This window comes from Capsaspora owczarzaki (assembly GCF_000151315.2).
Source record: "Capsaspora owczarzaki ATCC 30864 unplaced genomic scaffold supercont2.11, whole genome shotgun sequence".
NCBI lineage: Eukaryota > Filasterea > Ministeriida > Capsasporidae > Capsaspora > Capsaspora owczarzaki.
In genome coordinates this window covers 60,841-75,652 of record NW_011887302.1, presented here as the reverse complement: position 1 = coordinate 75,652, position 14,812 = coordinate 60,841, and the positions used below count along the sequence as shown (strand labels likewise).

General features: G+C 54.1%; 4 protein-coding genes across 4 annotated transcripts; 1 reads left to right on the top strand and 3 right to left on the bottom strand.

Moving 5' to 3' along the window:
* Positions 1 to 37: 37 nt before the first annotated feature.
* CAOG_06233 (proPprap1 protein) lies at positions 38 to 1,116 on the bottom strand. The gene has a single exon (XM_004344932.2). The coding sequence runs from the start codon at positions 1,000 to 1,002 to the stop codon at positions 430 to 432; it is 573 nt and encodes a 190-aa protein (XP_004344982.1). The 5' UTR covers positions 1,003 to 1,116; the 3' UTR covers positions 38 to 429.
* Positions 1,117 to 2,991: 1,875 nt separating this feature from the next.
* Positions 2,992 to 5,401, bottom strand: CAOG_06232 (hypothetical protein). Its single transcript, XM_004344931.2, has 8 exons — positions 5,317 to 5,401; positions 4,450 to 4,640; positions 4,312 to 4,383; positions 4,177 to 4,248; positions 4,033 to 4,104; positions 3,896 to 3,967; positions 3,647 to 3,828; positions 2,992 to 3,586 (listed from the first exon to the last, which is right to left on the bottom strand). The coding sequence occupies exons 1-8, from the start codon at positions 5,326 to 5,328 to the stop codon at positions 3,105 to 3,107; spliced, it is 1,155 nt and encodes a 384-aa protein (XP_004344981.2). The 5' UTR covers positions 5,329 to 5,401; the 3' UTR covers positions 2,992 to 3,104.
* Positions 5,402 to 6,223: 822 nt separating this feature from the next.
* CAOG_06231 (chromodomain helicase DNA binding protein 2) lies at positions 6,224 to 12,696 on the top strand. Its single transcript, XM_004344930.2, has 4 exons — positions 6,224 to 9,773; positions 9,888 to 12,106; positions 12,237 to 12,321; positions 12,444 to 12,696. The coding sequence occupies exons 1-4, from the start codon at positions 6,357 to 6,359 to the stop codon at positions 12,540 to 12,542; spliced, it is 5,820 nt and encodes a 1,939-aa protein (XP_004344980.1). The 5' UTR covers positions 6,224 to 6,356; the 3' UTR covers positions 12,543 to 12,696.
* Positions 12,668 to 14,758, bottom strand: CAOG_06230 (DNA-damage inducible protein). The gene is made up of 7 exons (XM_004344929.2): positions 14,664 to 14,758; positions 14,426 to 14,577; positions 14,197 to 14,344; positions 13,681 to 14,112; positions 13,468 to 13,566; positions 13,211 to 13,382; positions 12,668 to 13,106 (listed from the first exon to the last, which is right to left on the bottom strand). Exons 1-7 carry the CDS (start codon positions 14,730 to 14,732, stop codon positions 12,727 to 12,729), a joined length of 1,452 nt encoding a protein of 483 aa, XP_004344979.1. The 5' UTR covers positions 14,733 to 14,758; the 3' UTR covers positions 12,668 to 12,726.
* Between the last annotated feature and the right edge of the window lie 54 nt (positions 14,759 to 14,812).

Below are 14,812 nucleotides of genomic sequence, written 5' to 3'. Positions count from 1 at the left end.
TGAAAAACAGGAACTGAATTAACACAGAGGCATCAAACACAGTCCACACAATACGCATTATGGTGAAAATTCCTCGACTTGGAGGTCCGCGTTGTTGATAGTACGAAGCATCAAAGTGTGCGAAAACGAGACACCATTCAAACAAACAATTTTTGGGGAAAAACAAGACCAATAGAATGCCAACAAACACGCACACACACGCACACACACACACACAACTAGAAAGCATCGATCGATGACAACCTTCGTCCCAAAAGAAGAACGGAGGGAAGGAACAAGACAAGGAAAAGTCGAAACGAAACAAAACGACCATAACAAACAAACAGAAAAAACAAAAAAACACCTCATCCAAAAACGACCAAAAGGACAACAACAAGAAAACCGCTCAGCAGCTTCATGGTGTGCCCCGGATCCGTACGATGCTGATGCTCACAACAACATGCAGCCACCGCTCTTCTTTGGCTTGGCATTGACAGAGTCACCCTTCAGACGGCTAATCTCCTGGCACAGCTCCACAAAGGCCTTGGTGACGTTAATGTTCTCCTTTGCACTTGTTTCAAAATAGAGGGCCTTCCATGAGTCTGCAAGGGCCTTGCCGGCCTCCTGGGTAATCTCTCGCTCGTTTGCGGGCACGTCAATCTTGTTGGCTATGAGGGCAATGGGGACGGTCTGATTGTTTGGTAGGTTTTTGACGCGCACAATGTGTGTTCGGAAGGGCTCCAGGTCGTTGAATGTGGCAGGGGTGTTGACGGCGTAGACGACAAGGAAGCCCTCGCCGTTGCGCAAATAGAGGTCGCGCATGGCGGCAAAGTTCTCAGTTCCGGCAGTATCCAAAATCTCGAGCACGCACGACACGCCGTTGATCTCCTGGGGCTTCCTGTACGAGTCTTCGATGGTCGGGTCGTACTGGTCGACAAAGACGCCCTGCACAAAGCGCACAGTGATGGCGGACTTGCCGACACCGCCCATGCCCAGGACGACGAGCTTGTACTCTCGGACCATTTTGTGTCAGAAAACTAACAAGAAAAATACAGAAAGTGAGACACCACTATCGAAATGAGACAAAGTGCGTCAGTGAAGGACGACGATGTTTGAGATCAGATCAGCACAAAAACCAAAAACCAAAAACAAAAAAAAAAAAAAAAAAAAAACAAAAAAAAAAGCAATGCAATGCAATTTCCAATGAATTTAATTATTATTTTCAGAATAAAATAAAAAAAAATTGTGCTTCTTCAATCTCAGCCAAAAATCCCACCAAGCGTCGACCCAACCGAACCACCACCCCATCCTCGCATCCAACACTTGGCCACCATTGACTGTCTTCTCAGCTGGGGGCTCAACCACACTTTGGCACTTCAAAAAGAGCGCAAGTATGAAGCAAAAAAAAAAAAAAAAAAAAAGCGGTCTCGGAGCAAATTTACACGACCAAAATAAGGCGAAAGGGACGAACAGTCTGCAGCGGCTGGGTGGCCATGTGGTTGAATTGGGTAAGAGAGTGATGCTGTGGGGTGGAGTAAAAGCGAGAGCGGGAGAGAAGAGAGAGAGAGAGAAGAGAGGGGAAAATCAATGAATACAAGAAAGAAAAAAAAAAAAAAAAAAAAAAGACCCATGCTCCATTGAAATGCACAAAGCCAAAGTGGGAGAGAAGACGGGGGTGGTGGGGTCAAGGATGGGAGGAAGGGGAAGAACGGAAGGGGCCCCCTTGCTGATGGAAGGGTGGCGAGGAGGGGGTGGGAAGGCGGTACAGGGACGCGAGAGAATGAGAGAGAGAGCGTGAGAGAACAAGTGCATTGGCACGCGAAAAATGCCGCCTCCCGCTCCTCCCCCCTGTTCGGGCTGTTTCTATCAAGCGAGCACTCGAAACACACGCTGGCGACGTCGCTCAGCTTGGATACAAGCAGAAGAGGTGGGGGTGGGAGGAAGGAGAAATGGGTGACGCGGACGGGTGGACTTCGGCAAACTGTGATGGCGTTGTGGGTGGTCAGTCGTACAAGATTGAATGGAAGAGGACTGGTGATGCTTAAACTCTCAGGAATGGCTCTTTGGATTGTTAGAAATTGAGTGGACGGGGAGTTTGAAATGGGGCAGGATGAGCCAGCGCATCACGACGTTGAGAGAGAGAGAGAGAGAGAGAGCGAGCAGGCCGCTCAACCAGCAGTCGGCTTGAACGTTTCCATTCATTCTCACAGATGCTGTATCAGATCTGGAGATCCATAGGGATTGAAGGTGTGTTGTTTGTTTACTTTTTGTGTTCGAAAACGAATCCGCCCGTGTGCCACTCGAAATTACACAAACACCTCTTCAACCTGAGCGCTCCAGTGCATAGCAACGCGTCATTGCGCTCTCGTGTGCGCTGGCCGAAAGAGCCACTGGAATGATGCTCGCTCAGTCGGGGGAGGGGTGAAGGCAACACGCAGTCGGTGGAGGGGGGGGGAGTGGTGTTTGTTGTCAAGAGAGATCTGATCTGGGTCATCAACAAATGGCTCATTGGTCATCCAGGCAACGCCTCCAACCAATGAGCAGGTTGCTTGCAGGTACAAGACGTCACTGCATTTGGATAGATCTAGTCGAGTTGCGGTCTGAGTGAGGGGGCAGGCTGGAGTCAAGTGGAAATTGGGGTGCGGGGGCGACGCCGGTGATTGGATATCAGTAACCTCGACAAACTGTCATTCTGACCTCGAGCAGTTGAGAACGATCAAGTTAGAGCGGAGCGTGTGAGTGTGCTTTCAAGCTGGCTGCTGCGTTCGAAACGGAGCTCAAACTGGCGAAGAGAGTCGGCTCGGAACTTACAGTAGCACTCTTTTCAAGCGACCAGAGCGGCTCGAAACTCTGGGCCGACTTACACTGCACACACAACAGCTTTCGTTGCTTTGACGGTGCGAGTTCTGGTGCGCATCGGGTTTTGGAACACCATAACGCGACACCGAACGATTCGGCAATTCGTAAGACACAATAGCTGCATTGAAAATGACATAGAACTAGCTCGAGAACAACAAGGGATGCATGCGAATGACATAGAACTAGCTCGAGAACAACAAGGGATGCATGCGAATGACAACAAAGAAAGAAAAACCCAACTCGAGCAGCACAACAGCGACGGACACTCAAACTTGCGATTTACTCGTCATCGACATTCCTGAAGGTCCCTCATCGAGCGTCGCGTACGTGGTCGGTGAAGACACGAGCGCGCGACGACGCCGAAGGGCCACGACCAGCGCAACCAACAGGAGCAGGGCAAACACGCCACCAATCACTCCGCCAATAATAGGCCCAGAAGATGCACCGCTCGACTCATTAGACGCAGCAGAGGCGGCAGATGCGGCAGATGCGGACGCAGCAGATGCAACGGATGCAGCAGATGTGAGCCACACAGATGAAGCACTTGCGGCCGATGCAGATGCCTGTGAGGCAATGGAGGCAATTGAGGCTGAGGCCGCAGAAGCAAGCGAAACGCAAGACCCATCCATCAGAACAAAGCCTTCATAACACTGAGTGCAGAGATCGGATGAACTGCAGGTCAGACAATTGAGCTCGCAACACGAACTGGATCCATAGCCATAGCAGGTGGCACAAGCTGTATCGCACTCTGCAGTACACATGTCAGTGAAGTGATCGCGAGAGAATTGCAGTCACCCCCGGGACTTACGGTTTGGCGTAGATGCGCTGCCGTAAGTGCTGGGCGGAGCGGCAGTGTTAGCACCAAACGCAAAGTTGTTGGGTCGCAGCGGTCCCACGCATGAGTACTCATCACACGACAACCACAAGCCATTTGGCAGGCCCTGAAACAGACCAGGTGGCAAAGTGGTGAAAGGATTGTTGTTCAAAGCCCTGCAAAAATCAAACTTGAAGTCAGAATCATTCATCAAACCAGGTGCAAATGAGAGCCCTTGCATACAATACCCCAACCACAGATAGGTCTTTGAATGCAGCGGAGGGAATGCTAGTGATCTGATTGTTGTACAGATACCTACATTTAGAATCGCAAACGAGTGAGCCATCTGTGGGTGATTCTGCTTGCTCTTGCTTGCTTACAAAGAAACCAGCGCAGTTAAGCCTGTGAATGCATCGGCGGGAATGCTGGTGATCTGATTGTCGGACAGAAACCTGTAGAAGGAATCGCAAACGAGTGAGCCATTTATGGACTTGTGTGTGATTCTGCATTGATTTGCTGTTTACAATGCTCGCAGCACAGTCAGGCCGGTGAATGCACCGACGGGAATGCTGGTGATCTGGTTTGCGCCCAAGTGCCTACAGGTAGAATCGCAAAACAAGTCAGCCATTTGCCTGTGATTCCTTCCATTCATTCCTTACAAAAAGGTCAGCGCAGTCAGACCTGTGAACGTGTGTGCGGAAATGTTGGTGATCTGGTTGCCGTTCAGGGACCTATCGACCGCATGCCATGCCGTCAATGCTTCAATTTCAAGTTCGAATCAACACGGCAACACTTACAGGATTGTTGTATCATTTGGGATTCCGCTTGGAATGAATGTGAGGGATCTGTCATCGCATCTGACCTGAGTTCCCGAGCAAGTGCACACGCCGCCAATGTCACAGGCATTGGCTGCTTGTGCCATCTGGACGTGATAATTCACGCAGAGTAGCAGCAGAAGCAGACCAAAGGCAAATCCTTTGGGTGTCATCTGGAGGGCGAGTGAGGGAAATTTATACCATCAACAGTGAGATGTTTGCAGCACTTCAAACAACAATCGCCGCAACGTCACAGTGATGAAAGCCAGCTGGTTCAAAGTATATCGATGGACGATGCTGGCTAATTTATTGGGGGGGGGGTTATTTCGCCTTGTTTTTGCCCTTTGTGGGATTGTCTCTAAATATTTATTTGCGCATGATTTGAGAGACGTAAATGAATTGCCCCCAATGGAACTGCAGTGCTTTCTCCACGAGCTCGGCGTGACGTCCGTCCGCGTGCTCTTCTTCATCACTTCCACTGCCTCGCATTGACATAGAGTGTTTGCAAGAGAGTCAGGCACGACCAGCGAGAGTGCGACCGCATCATTAATGGTGGTCTCCATTGCGAGTTTTCCGCTGTTTCTGCTGGCTGCGTCACTTTTCCTGCTTGACTCGATTCGACTGTCGCAACAAAGCTTATCACAGGATACGAGGTAGGGTGGGTGAAAGGGGGAGAGGGAGAGAGAGAGCGCGCGCGTGAGAGAGCGAGCGAGCGAGGCTGAGCGAGAAAGAGTTCTTTGCTTCCTCGACCCACACCTCAGAACCAGTGGCATACGAGCGAAGGATGATGGCGATGATGAGGATGAGGATGAGGATGAGGATGATGAGGATGATGAGGCTTTGGCTTACTTTGGTGAACATGCGACCAAAAAAAAAAAAAAAAAAAGGCAAAAGGAGAAAAACAAGAAAAAAAAAAACAAGGAAAGGAACGAAAAGAGAAAAAAGAAAAAGTGTAAAAAATGACAACAACAAAAGAGACGAGGCAACGAAATTTTGCACGACAATCGCGGTAGATTGTGCATGAGTCCCTTCGGCCACTGCTTCTTCCCAAAATCAAAGCAAAAAAGCCGGAAAGCAGATCGGTCGTGTTCACAGCATTGCACCAATTTCGCGAACGGTCGTCCCGTCCGATCTTGGAGCGCTGACAAAGATCGGACAAGCTGAGCAGAGGTCGGTCGCCTCTCATGCGACATGTCCATGTGTGGCTCCTGTTGTAGCAGTTCATTCGTCTTTTGTTGATTCTCGTTTGTTTGGTGAGTTTAGTTGGTTTTGCATGAAAAGACAAAATAACGCTCGAAATTTGGCGCCAAAAAAAAAAAAAAAAAAATCTCAAAGTGCGATGGCTGGGGTTTGTCGAGGGTGAGCGTTGCTGCAGCGGCAACCTACTTGGTTGTGTGTGCACATGGCTAGGGGACGAAGGTGGCTGTGGACGGGGTGTTGCTGCATCGCCATCCACAACCAGCAGCATTGGAGATCTTCCATTTGCTCGTTTCGCATTGGACCGCTGCGCTCCTTGCGCTTCCCGCTGCCCACGTGTCTGTGCCAGTGTCAACCTCACTCCTCGCCTTCAGTTTGCTTGTGGTCGTTCCATGCAATGCCCCCCCCCCCAATCACTCGTCGATGATCTGCATTGCAAACCATGCTGTCCCCCTTTTTTTTTTTTCTTTTTCTTTTTTTTTTTTTTTTTTTGCTCACTTTTTTTTTTTTTTTTTTTGCTCACTTTTTTTTTCGTTTTTTGGTTTTCTTGCTTGATGCAGGCCTGAATCGCAAGCAAACCAAGCAAGACAAGCAACGAGACGCTTCATCTTTCGAGCTTTGTCACAAAACAGTCGGACGAACAGGGTTGAACGAGGAACGGACGCGCGCAAACACACTCCTCATAGCAAAGCATGGCGAGCGAACAAGCGCCAGTGCCAATGGACACGACCACGACCACGACCACGCCTGCTGGGTCTGCGACATCGGATACTGCGGCGGCTGCGGCTGCGCATCTCGCTGCCACGTATGGCGGAGGCCTGCATCGCCCAGTTGCGGCACAATCCAAGAAACCAGCCGACGACGACGACGACAACAACGACGCCATGGTCGATGACGAGGCAGACATTGAAGGTGATGAAGACAACGACGATGATGATGACTCGGACGACGGCAAGTACAAGCATGACGAGGACGAGGAGGAATCAGAGTCAGCGGACGACGACGACGACGACGAAGAGTACGACTCGGATGAGCGCCGCAACAAACGCAAGCACGCTTCGAAATCATCCTCAACAACCAAGCGACACAAAGGGAGCACCTCCAAGCGGAAAAAGTCTCGCAAGCCCAAGACACGCATGGTGGAGCGCGAAACGACCAGCTACACGAGTTCGGGCAGGGCTGTCGTCCGCAAGGTGATGGTGGAAGAGCCCGTCACGCCCACAGAAACCTCTGAAGAGGAGTCCGACGATGCAGGGCGCCACAGGAATGGTCGACGAGGCGCAGATGACAGCGACGACGGCTCGGACGACGATGACTTTGACAACCGCGGCAAGCGATCGCACCGGAAACGCCAGCAGCGACGCGGTGGGGCCTCGACCGCGACCTCTTTTGTCAAACCGTCAGCCCGCGCACGGCGAGCAGCGCTCAACTCGGAGGACGACGATGACGACGACAATGATGTTGTGGCTCAGGACATGCGCAACTTTCGCGTCGGCTCGACTCGCGCCAACTCGAACGTCAAGTCCTACCGCGAGGCTTCCGAGTCTGAGACGGACGAAGACGACATTGTTGGCCCCAAGACCACCCGACGAGGAGGCGCCTCCAAAAAGTCAGACGGCGAAGACGTGGACGTGGAGGACGCGGACGAGGCCGAGGACGACGATGTGGAAGAGGAGGCTGCGGCCGACCGGTCCAACATTGATCGTGTCATCATCCACCGAGTTCGTTCCTCGCAGCCCACACTGCCCGACGAGCGTGCGGACGGGCTGTTTCTGGGCCTCCCGCTCGACTTTGTTTACCGCGTCAACGACATTGAGTCGCCCGATTGCGAGTTTCTCGTCAAGTGGGAGCAACAGTCGCACTGGCACAACTCTTGGGAGACGGAAGCTTCGTTGCAAGAACGAGGCGTCAAAGGTCTCAAAAAGCTGGCCAACTACATCAAGACGGAGAACGAGCGGGCCGCTTGGCTGGCGGACGCGTCGCCTGAAGACGTTGAGCACGACGCCTGCCAGGTGGACATGTACATGGACTTGTCGCGACAACATGTTTTGGTGGAGCGCATCGTGTCGAGCCGTTCATCCGATGATGCGATGGAGGAGGACGACGACGAGGCGTCGTCGACGACAGGCGTCCAGTATCTCTGCAAATGGGAGGGACTGCTCTACTCTGACTGCACCTGGGATGACGCAAAGCTTGTTGCTGCGCGCCATCCAGAGAAGGTTGAGGCTTTTGAAAAGCGAGAGCAGTCCAAGATGCTGCCCGACCCGCGCGCTCGCGCCTTGGTCCAACGCCCTGGCTTTAAGGAGATTAAGGTGCAGCCTGCCTTCCTTGGTCGTCCAGTAGAGACCTCCGAAACCCCGCGGGCGGCCTCAAAGACTGAGACGGAGCAGCCCGCCGACGTGTCGACGGAATTGGAGCCCGCAGCGGATGAGAATGCTGTTGCTGATGGTGCCGAGCCCGTGCGGGACAAGGAAGGCAGCGAGCTGGTGCTGCGCGACTACCAGCTGCTCGGTTTGAATTGGCTTGTCTCGTCCTGGTGCAAACAACAGTCGGTCATTCTGGCTGACGAGATGGGTCTGGGCAAGACCATCCAAACGCTGTCTTTTGTTGGCTACTTGTGCCACGTCTTCCACGTGTATGGCCCGCATTTGGTGGTTGTGCCGCTTTCGACCATTGCTGCATGGCAACGCGAGTTTGAGCGGTGGCTCCCTTCCCTCAACGTGATTGTCTACATTGGCAACGCCGCCAGCCGCAAAATCATCCGCGACTATGAGCTGTTGGACTCGACCGGCAAGCGCCCCAAGTTTAATGTCATGATTACCACCTACGAGACAGTGCTGTCCGATGAGGCGTACCTTGCGCGGTTCAAATGGACCAACCTCATGGTGGACGAGGCGCACCGTCTCAAGAATGTGTCGTCGCGTCTGCACCAAGCCCTCGCTGGCTTCCACACCAACCATCGCCTGCTCGTCACCGGCACGCCGCTGCAGAACGATTTGCGAGAGCTGTGGGCGCTGCTGCACTTCTTGACACCGGACCGCTTCACGTCGTGCGACGACTTTATCGAGCAGTACTCGAATCTCGAGTCCAATATCAACAAGCTGCACGCCTTGCTGCAGCCCTTCTTGCTACGACGTGTCAAGAAGGATGTCGAAAAGTCGCTGCCAGCCAAGGTGGAGCGCATTCTTCGTGTCGACATGTCGAGTCTGCAGAAACAGTACTACAAGTGGATTCTCACCAAAAACTACACCATGCTGCGCAAGGGCCGACGCGGCAACGCCGGTGGCTTTATCAACATTATGATTGAGCTCAAAAAGTGCTGCAACCACCCCAACCTCATCAAGCCTGACGAGGAGGCGCCGCAAGAACTGGCCAACCTGGGTCCTGCACTCGCCGCTCCGGCTCCAGCCCCCTCTGACGAGACGACCAACTCGGCCCAGCAGCCGATGGAGACTGCACCTCTCGCGTCAGGCGCGACCAATGAGAGCAGCGGAGCAGCGGCGGCCGGCGGACAGTTGACCCTCGGTGGCCAAACGGACGACCGACTCGCTCGCCTTGTCAAGCAAAGCGGCAAAATGGTCTTGCTGGACAAGCTCCTTGTGCGGCTGCGTGAGACTGGTCACCGCGTGCTCATCTTTTCGCAAATGGTCCGCATGCTCGACATTCTCGCAGAGTACATGCAACGCCGCGGCTTTGGCTTCCAGCGCCTGGACGGCAACGTTCGTGGCGACTTGCGAAAGCAGTCCCTCGATCACTTTAACGCGGAGGGCTCGACAGACTTTGCCTTCCTGTTGTCCACCCGCGCCGGCGGCCTGGGCATCAACTTGGCCACCGCGGACACGGTCATCATCTTTGACTCGGACTGGAATCCTCAAAACGACTTGCAGGCCGAGGCCCGTGCGCACCGCATTGGCCAAAAGAACGTTGTTAACATTTACCGCATCATTACGAAAAACTCGGTCGAGGAGGACATCCTCGAGCGCGCCAAAAAGAAGATGATTCTGGACCACGTCGTCATCCAGCGCATGGACACGACTGGACGTGCGGTGCTCGGCTCTGCGTCTCCCAAGAAGCCGTCGAGCAAGAAGAATGCGCGTGTTCACAACAAGGTACATCTGGGCACTGATTGTTGTTTGTTTGGTGTTGTTGTCGCGTTTCTCGTTCTTACTGTGCGGGTGTTGTTGTTTCCCCCCCCCCTTGTTGGTAACTTTGCTGTCGTGTAGAACCGAAAATCAATCGAAAGCGGCGACGAGGACGAAATCGACGATGGCGAGGAGGAGAGCGCGGAGGCGGAAGGCAGCGCTGGACCCAACGCAGCCGCGGCTGGCAAAGCGACCGGATCGACCCCTTTCAGCAAGGACGAGCTGGCCTCGATTCTCAAGTTTGGTGCGGAAGAGCTGTTCAAGGATCAGCAAGACCAAGACAGTAAACTCGCCGAACTCGACATTGACGAAATCCTCGCGCGTGCAGAAACGCGTGAAACGCAGGACGAGGACGGCGATGCCGCTGCAAACGGCTTGATGTCGCAGTTCAAGGTGGCCAACTTTGCCACCGGCAGCAGCGATGGCGCGAACGATGCTTCCTGGGATGACATTATTCCCATGTCGGAGCGCGAGCGCATGCAGCAGGAGGAAGAGCAAGAAAAGCAGATGGCCCTGTTTCTGCCGCCACGCCGCGGCAGGACGGACAACCGCTCGTACAACGACACTGCGTTTGTTGCCGCGCGGCGACCGCACCGCGGCAAGGGCGATTCGTCGGCATCCTCGGGCGGCAGCTCGGATGAGGAGGGGCCCAGCCGCCGTCGTGGCGCTGGAGGTGCAGGCGCCTCTCGAGGCGCGCGCAGCCTTGAATTGGAGGGCTTGCCTGTGGCTGACGCCAGTCCGTTGACGCCTGCTGAGGTTCGAAGCTTGCTGCGCTCCTGGAAGCGCTTTGGCGACCTGCCAGCACGAATGTCCGTCATGTACGCTGATTCTGGTCTGGCCGAGGCTCACGACGAGGCCACCGTTGCTGGTGTCGTGTCGGTGGTCCTTAAGGCCGCCCAAGCTGCGGTGGACGAGTGGGAAGCAACGTCCAAAGGCTTTGACAGCGCCATCAAAAAGCTCGAAAAGCAGGGCGCTCTCGAAGCCATGGACGAGCTCGGCTCGCACAACGCCGACATCCAAGTGCAGATTGCTGCCATCACTGCCGAATCTCAGGCACACAAGAAGAAAAACCCGGCCATTGCAGTCCAGGGCAACCGAGTGCTGGCGATCGAGTTGGTCGAGCGCAACAGCGACATGCAGTTGGTGTCGAAATTGCTGGGCACCTCCCTCGATGCGCAGGGCAAGTTCACCCTCCCCTGCAAGGTCATGGTTGTCAAGTGGCCCGCCGGCTGGGACGCCTCCGACGATGCTCGTCTGCTCGTCGGATGCCACAAGTACGGCATTGGCAGCTGGGAGCAGATGCTCGACGACCCGGCGCTCAAGTTTGCTGGCAAGATTCTCCCAGCCAACAATGCCCTTCCGCAAGCGTCTCACCTCTTGCGCCGCGTCGAGTATCTGCTGAAGGTGCTGCGGTTTGACGCCCAGGGTCGTGGCTTGCGCACGTACACAAGCAAGGCCGCCGGCTCCAACGGCGAGCCAGTCCATTCCAAGAGCCGCCGTGCGCCTGTTGTGACGACCCCGATGAGCGAGGCCGAGGTTGCTTCGCGCCTGGCCTCTGTGGAGCCCGCCGCCAAAGCCAATGCGCAGCAGATTGTCGCCATGGCTGCTGGATTCAAATTCAAAGAGCGCCCTGAGAAGGAGAAGGCTCAAAAGCCAGACCGCTCTGAGAAGGACAAGGAGAAGGAGAAGAAGGAACGAGCCCCAAAGGAGCGCAAAGAGCGCAAGGAACGGGAAGGTGGCGAAGCCAAGTTTGTCGTCCCGCAAGAGATGCTCTCCTCGTTGCTGGCCACCCTGCGCGACGACAACAGCTCGTCGACTGCGTCTCGCCCTGATGCTGCTGCTGCTGCCGAGGCAGCCGAGAAAAAGCCAAAGTCCGTCGTCAAGACCGAAAAGTCGGCAGAGGGGAAGAGCTCGGACAAGAAGGACAGTCCCATCTTCCGCATGTACGACAAGGCTAGCAAACTCGCTGCCTCTAACGCTGCCAGCACGTCAGCGGTAAACGACGCTGACGACTCGAGCAAGTCCCACCGCACGCCCGACAAGCACAAGGACAAGGAATCGGATCACCACCACCACCACCATCACCACCACCACCACCACGATGAGCACCACCATTCGCGTGGTGATGCGGAAGCGCAGCAACTGCTGGTACCCATCAAACACGACGTTGCCAACTTTTTGGACTTGCGACAAAAGGCCGCGCACGAAAATTGGAGCAAGGAGCGCGTCAGCCTCGAGACCAAGGAGCACCTTCTTCGCGTCGGTCGCTTTGTTGACACGCTCCCCGCAGACATGCAAAGGTGAGTGCAAACTGTTTGCTGGAGGAGTTGGAGGGCGGTGCAAATGTCAGCAAAACTCAAACTCACTTTTTTATTGTTTTTTTTTTTTTTGTTTTTTGCTTTTGGACGGAAAAAAAATCATTTGATGCAGTCGTGTATGGAATGAAGTTGCTCGAAAACACCCATCGGCGAACGGCGATCACGTGAGTGCGATCTATAAACGACTCGCAAACAAGGTATGTGATTTTTTTTTTGATTTTTTTTTTTTTTTTTTTTTGTGGAGCTTTGACTGGTGTTTCTGGTTTTGTTCGGTGTTGGACACTTTCATACTCACCAATGCTTCTTCTCGATATTGCAGACCCCCGCGCAATCGACCTCCTCGACTCCTCTCCCCAGTGAGAAGCGCCCCGCAGAGTCAGACGATGCTCAGCGCAAGAAGCCTCGAATGGATGAATAACGCCAAGGACCAGGTTTCTCGCTCTATTTTTTTGCTTTCTGGTGCCACCAAATCACACACACACACACACACACACACACACACACACACACACACACACACACACACACACACATCCTTTTGTAGTATAATCATATTGATTTCCATCGTTGTATTTGGTCGCGATAACAAAAGAACACAGTGTTCAATACTCGGTCATGGCGAAAAGATAGCTGGCAGCTATGTCAACATTGCCTCCAGCATTCTGAAGAGCAGTGCGTGCTTGTTCGGCCGAAAATCCCAGCCCAGTAAGCGCATCAATATCAGATTGCCTGAGTTGGACCGGCGGTGGCTGCTGTTGCTGCTGCTGTTGTTGTTGTTGTTGCTGTTGTTGTTGTTGCTGTTGAGGGAAACCAGCTGTTGCTGCAGGTTGGCCCATGAAATTGGAAAAGTTTGGGAGTTGCTGGGACGCCAGGGGCGCACGAGTTTGAGACGCTTCGCGGCTGATTGGCGTGGAGCTGGGTGTGGAGACTGGCGGAGGGACCTCCACGGGCGTGGAAGTTGTCGATCTGGCTGGCGTGGTTGCTAAGCAGGTCCAAGAAAGCAAGCGAGGACAATGTTAGAAGCTTGCGAGATGACGCATTTCTTTGCAGTCGACCACCACTACAAAACAGGAAATAACAACACACCTGAGCTCGAGGAGGTGGTGGCGGACGGTTTGTTGAGCAAAGCACGCTCTTCCTCTGTTAGTTCACCGCCACCGGGGCGGGCGGAAAGCGGCAGGTCCTTCTCGGCCAAGAACGGGGTCTCGGATTCCGTGGTGCCAATCACCAAAACGTTCCGTCGAAGGTCGATGACACACTGCAAACCAGATCACAGAACAGAGATGAGAGTGAGTGGTTTTCATGCTCGGCACCACACGCGCGCACACAAAGACCAGCCCAACCTGAAACCGTTTGAGAAAATCAAGGCCAATCAGCATGTCCATTGGCTGGTTTTCCATCACGGAGAAGGAACATGGCAGAAAGTTGGTGCCGATTTGAACCTGCCATCCGACGGGAGAAAAGGGAAAAGAAAACAAGGCAAAAAAGTGAGCAAAAGCAACGACTGAATGAAACATCTCAAAACGAATCCAACGTCCCCCAAATGGAAGCTTTACCTCAGCCGAGTGAACACGGCCGTGAATTTTGGCATGGCCGACACCTCGGGCAATACCAGCAAAGCGCTTGTCGACCAATCGCATGATGCCGCATCGCGTGGCGCAAGTGTCGCTCATGATGGTCATTTGAGCGCCAGAATCGACAAACGCCTTCACGGGGACCTTGTTGACAAAGACATCGACGTAGAGCATGACCACGGTGCCAAAGGCCTCCGGGTTGTACTCCATGGCCGACTCGAGGTTGGCGGCAATGTTCTGGGCCTCGATGGCAGCCTCGATCTTGCGCTGGGCCTCAACGTCAAAGGGGTCGGAGGTGAGCAGCGCCATTTCTTGTCGCTGACGCTCGCGCTGCTCGGCATGGCGTGTGCGAATCAGCCCGACGAATCTGGCGGGGTTGAGCTCCATTGCCGCGTCCGCAAGCTCGGGGTCGTTCTGAGAAAAAGTGACGCACAAGTGACGCACGACCGTGTCAGCGGTGAAGGTTGAACATACGAGAGCAGCGGCAGTCAAACTCACATGTCGAATGCGCGCAAGCAAGGCTGGGTCGTTCTGGATGGTCTGCCTCAGCACCATTGGATCGTTGGGGTCGTTGCTGTTGCCAGACGACGCAGCGTGGGTCTGTTGTCTGGGAGCTGCGGCGGTTCGCTGTTGACTCTGTTGAGTTCTGTAATGGTGCACGAAAGGGGGGAGTGAGCAGGGAATGGGGTTGGCGCGCGGCGAATCATTCGAGGGGAAGACACTTTACCGACGAGCCAAGAGAATTACGTCGTCCACTCCAACGCCAAGCGCACCGAGGGCCTTGTTTGCGCCTGCGAGTGCCTTGCCGTTGTGAATCAAGCGTTGTTCAGCCATGGGAACGCCACTCTCAGCCTCGACGAGCGCCTGAAAGTCTTGCAACTGGATTGGATCAAACCCAGTCAAATGGCAGTGAGTTCTGGGGCAATCGTCAGCAATCACACGGCGCAACATGGTTGACGACAAACCTCCATGTCGTCTGCAACCTCCAAAAAGTAGGTGTGCTCCGATTCCGTGGTGACTGTGATTCTCAGCATCGAGACGAGACGAGAGGAATTGCGCGGTAAATCTGCGACAGGCCAGGCCGTCCACCAATCAAAGCAAACGAAGGCGAGGT